The 3,266-nt window shown below is 49.5% G+C and overlaps 1 protein-coding gene across 1 annotated transcript; it reads left to right on the plus strand.

Moving 5' to 3' along the window:
* Positions 1-1,408: 1,408 nt before the first annotated feature.
* On the plus strand, positions 1,409-2,793 carry LOC119399148 (uncharacterized). The gene has a single exon (XM_049417555.1). It carries the CDS (start codon positions 1,444-1,446, stop codon positions 2,791-2,793), a length of 1,350 nt encoding a protein of 449 aa, XP_049273512.1. The 5' UTR covers positions 1,409-1,443.
* The last annotated feature ends 473 nt before the right edge of the window (positions 2,794-3,266 follow it).

A 3,266-nucleotide genomic window follows, 5' to 3' on the forward strand; every position in this document is an offset into this window, starting at 1 on the left:
AGCGTCATTTTCGAGCTATGCGCCAGCTATATCGTGCACAAGGGGCACTGCACAGTTTTACCGAGGCCAATGCGAGTAGCAGGAATAGAGGAGAGAAGGCGAGAGAAGGAGGAGGAGAGACGGCAACTGCGCGAGAAGGAGCCCTCGTTTCGCTCAGATGAGTAGCGACAGGAATAAGATGGATCATCATGAAAAAAAAGAAAAAAAGGCACACGAACGCCGTGAAACGACCAGCTCTCTCCTTCGTCGGCGAGATGGCAGACGCTACGCTAACGTCTCCTGCCCCGTACGCTGCAAGCGAAGACGTGCACTCGTGATTAGATGTGAGCCCGCATCCTAGTAGTAGACTTACAGCGCGAGAACACAACGGCAGCATCGAAGACGGCACATAGTTGTTGTTGTGTCTTGGCTCTGTAAGTCTACTATAAATAGATTTCCAACAAGCTTAAGTCTCTACCTTTACCCTTAGCATCCGCTTCTTGGCTCTTTGGACGAAGGGGAGGGTGGATAGGGGAGGGAGGTGGCAACGTCGGTAGGCCGTTATCTCCCACAAGAACATTTTGGCTTAATCGAAGTAACGATCTTGTCCTCAGCAACGTCGCCTTCTTCCGCTGGCATGAAGTCTTTCGCGGTTGTGAAAAGATACCGCGAGGCGGCGTGGAGTAGACGGAAGCGTAATGTGTCTACGAAGTTTTGAGAAACTTGTCGAGGCGTGTTAAGAACATAAAGACGCCGTCTGTGTCTCGAATGAGCAAAGATGGCGTGGCGGAGCAGGAAACGTCGCGTCTTAATCTTGAAAGATAGAGCATAGGATTCCGGGGATCGTGTGATAGCCTTACTTAATGCATAGAGCCATTAAGAAACCATGGAAGCCGGAGGAGACCCGTGAGACTTTTCAGCACTTCCTTAAGTAATAATGGCGGACAAGTTGGTTATATGTGATCTTGCGAACAGCAGTCAGAAAAAATTAGGAGACGCTTAAGCTTCGCCTTTAAGAGTTGAACGCGATAGCGATCTCCTGCCCCTAGTGCGCACTTCGAACACTACGAGTGTTTAACAGAATGCGCGCACTAAGGTATGTGCCTTATGTAATGGGTAGCATGCTTTAAACCAGGAGCAATTATGCGCGAGAAACTTTTTCGAAGTTGCGATGCACCCACTACGTGGTCTTAAGGGAATACGCGCAGTAATGTGTGTGCCTTTTGTAATGGGTGCCTGTCTTTAAACCACCAAGTCGTTATGATATTGACATGGTGTGACGCCCGATGGCAATGTACGCTTGTACCACGCAATATAACTGCGATATTACATCTCGTACTGTGACACCTTTATACAGGACGCGTATTTTTGGGAAGCATGAAAGTTACTTTCAGCGCAACTCCAAGCAAAGGAGTGGCTGTGAGGAGAAAGACGAAGACGACGGTCTGAACGGTCGCGTTTTTCATGTTCTCCGCTACCAAGGATTTATCGGCCATGGGCCGAGGTGTTGCTCAGGCTTCAGCCAGCGGCAATGACTACCGTGTTGTACTGCCTCGCCTTCCCACCGGTAAGCTGGTTGTGGATTCGATTTTTCTACATGCGGACTTAGCTGGTCGCCCTTACCGGGTTCAAGACTTCAGAGATGCTCTTCGGGAGATTATCGACTTGAAGGAAATAAGCTCGATAGGTCAATTCCAAATGTCACATGTTTGGATGGTCACGTGCAAGTCAACGCTAACGAAAACAAAGTTGGTCACAAGAGGTGAATTTTTCGTGAAAAATCGTCGATGCCTCGTGATTGACCCGGAGCCTACGGAAGTAAAGATGAAACTTATGTGGCTTCCTGAGCACTTGGAAGACGCCTATATTCGCGAGGCACTGCAAGTGTTTGGGAAGGTCAAGACAATATCAAAAGAAAGCTGGAAAGTAGCGGACATGGAGCAAATGCAGACGCTAAACCGTGATGTTGTTTTGTCCCTTGCCGATGGAGTCCGTGTTGGCGACGTTCCCCACATTCTTTATGTCTGTGGAGTGCAAAGCCTCGTCCTGATCCCTGGCCGCCCACCACTTTGTCTTCGGTGTAGTAAGGTTGGACACATCCGTCGAAATTGCAGGACTCCTCGCTGCGACGACTGTCGACGCTTCGGCCATTCCGCTGAGGACTGTGTTGTGACATACGCTAACAAACTGAGGCAGCGTACGCAACAGCCAGATGATAGCCTACAAGAGCATATCATGGATGCCACCGAGGTTCTGGATGCAACAGGAGACACACCGTCAACTTCAGATTCTGCTGGCTCCTCCAAGAAGGATCCAGAAGTGACAAGAAATTCAGTTGCTGTTGACACAGTTGCAACTTCTGAGTGCAAAGAACCAGGTGCATCTTGCAAGCAGCTGATCCAAAATAGCTCCGAACAGCCTCAAGCACAAGGAAAAGTCCCCACGAAGAATGACACTGCGCTGACCCAAAATGGCACCGAAGAGCCTCTAGCACAGGAAAGAGACCTTAGGAAGGATCCTGCTGAAGCTGCTTCACCTGCTTGCGCTGCAGCTCCGCAGCAGCCTTTTCATCATGGTGTGGCGTTAGATGAAGATATGCAGGCTTCTGTGGATACGACAATACCCAAACGCCGCGCGACGTACAGCTCGGATTCAAGCAAGGAGAGTGACCCAGCGACAGTCAGTAGGAAGTCACGCCGTCGCCGAACGTCCCCGCACCATGGGAAGTGTCGGCGATCCCGATCTAGGAGGCCTGAGGGGGGTTCAAGGGAAGCCTCACCATCAACCCTCAGGACTGATCACATGGGACAATAAGCGCAATAGAAGGTAGTCACCATGGCGCAATCTGAGCGACTTATCTTTGCAACCTTGAACGTACGTGGCCTTAGGTCTTCGCAGAAACAGGCGCAGCTCCGTAGACTTTTTAAACGAAAGCGTCTCTACTTTGTCGCCATCCAGGAGACAAAGATCGAGAGTGACGAAGAGACTGAGAGGGCCCTGCGGCCTTTTCTGTCTGAGTACAACGTGTGTGTTTCACATGCAAAAGGTTTATCTGCGGGCTGTTGGCTGTTCCTGAGAAAGAGCCTACCCTGTTCAGCAATCAGTACTAGTGTTGATAACGAGGGCAGATATATATGCTGTGATTTTTTGTTGCAAGGAGCGCCGTGGTGAATTATCAATCTATATGCGTTTAATGAGGTTTCGAAACGACTTGATTTATTCAAAATATGTCTAATTTAATTGACTCCGACAGATGCACTGTACTAATGGGTGACTTCAACTGTGTG

Source organism: Rhipicephalus sanguineus, chromosome 7 (genome assembly GCF_013339695.2).
Source record: "Rhipicephalus sanguineus isolate Rsan-2018 chromosome 7, BIME_Rsan_1.4, whole genome shotgun sequence".
NCBI lineage: Eukaryota > Metazoa > Arthropoda > Arachnida > Ixodida > Ixodidae > Rhipicephalus > Rhipicephalus sanguineus.

Coding starts and splice junctions, on each gene's coding strand:
- LOC119399148 (XM_049417555.1), top strand. CDS start 1,444: ATGTTCTCCGCTACCAAGGATTTATCGGCCATGGGCCGAGGTGTTGCT.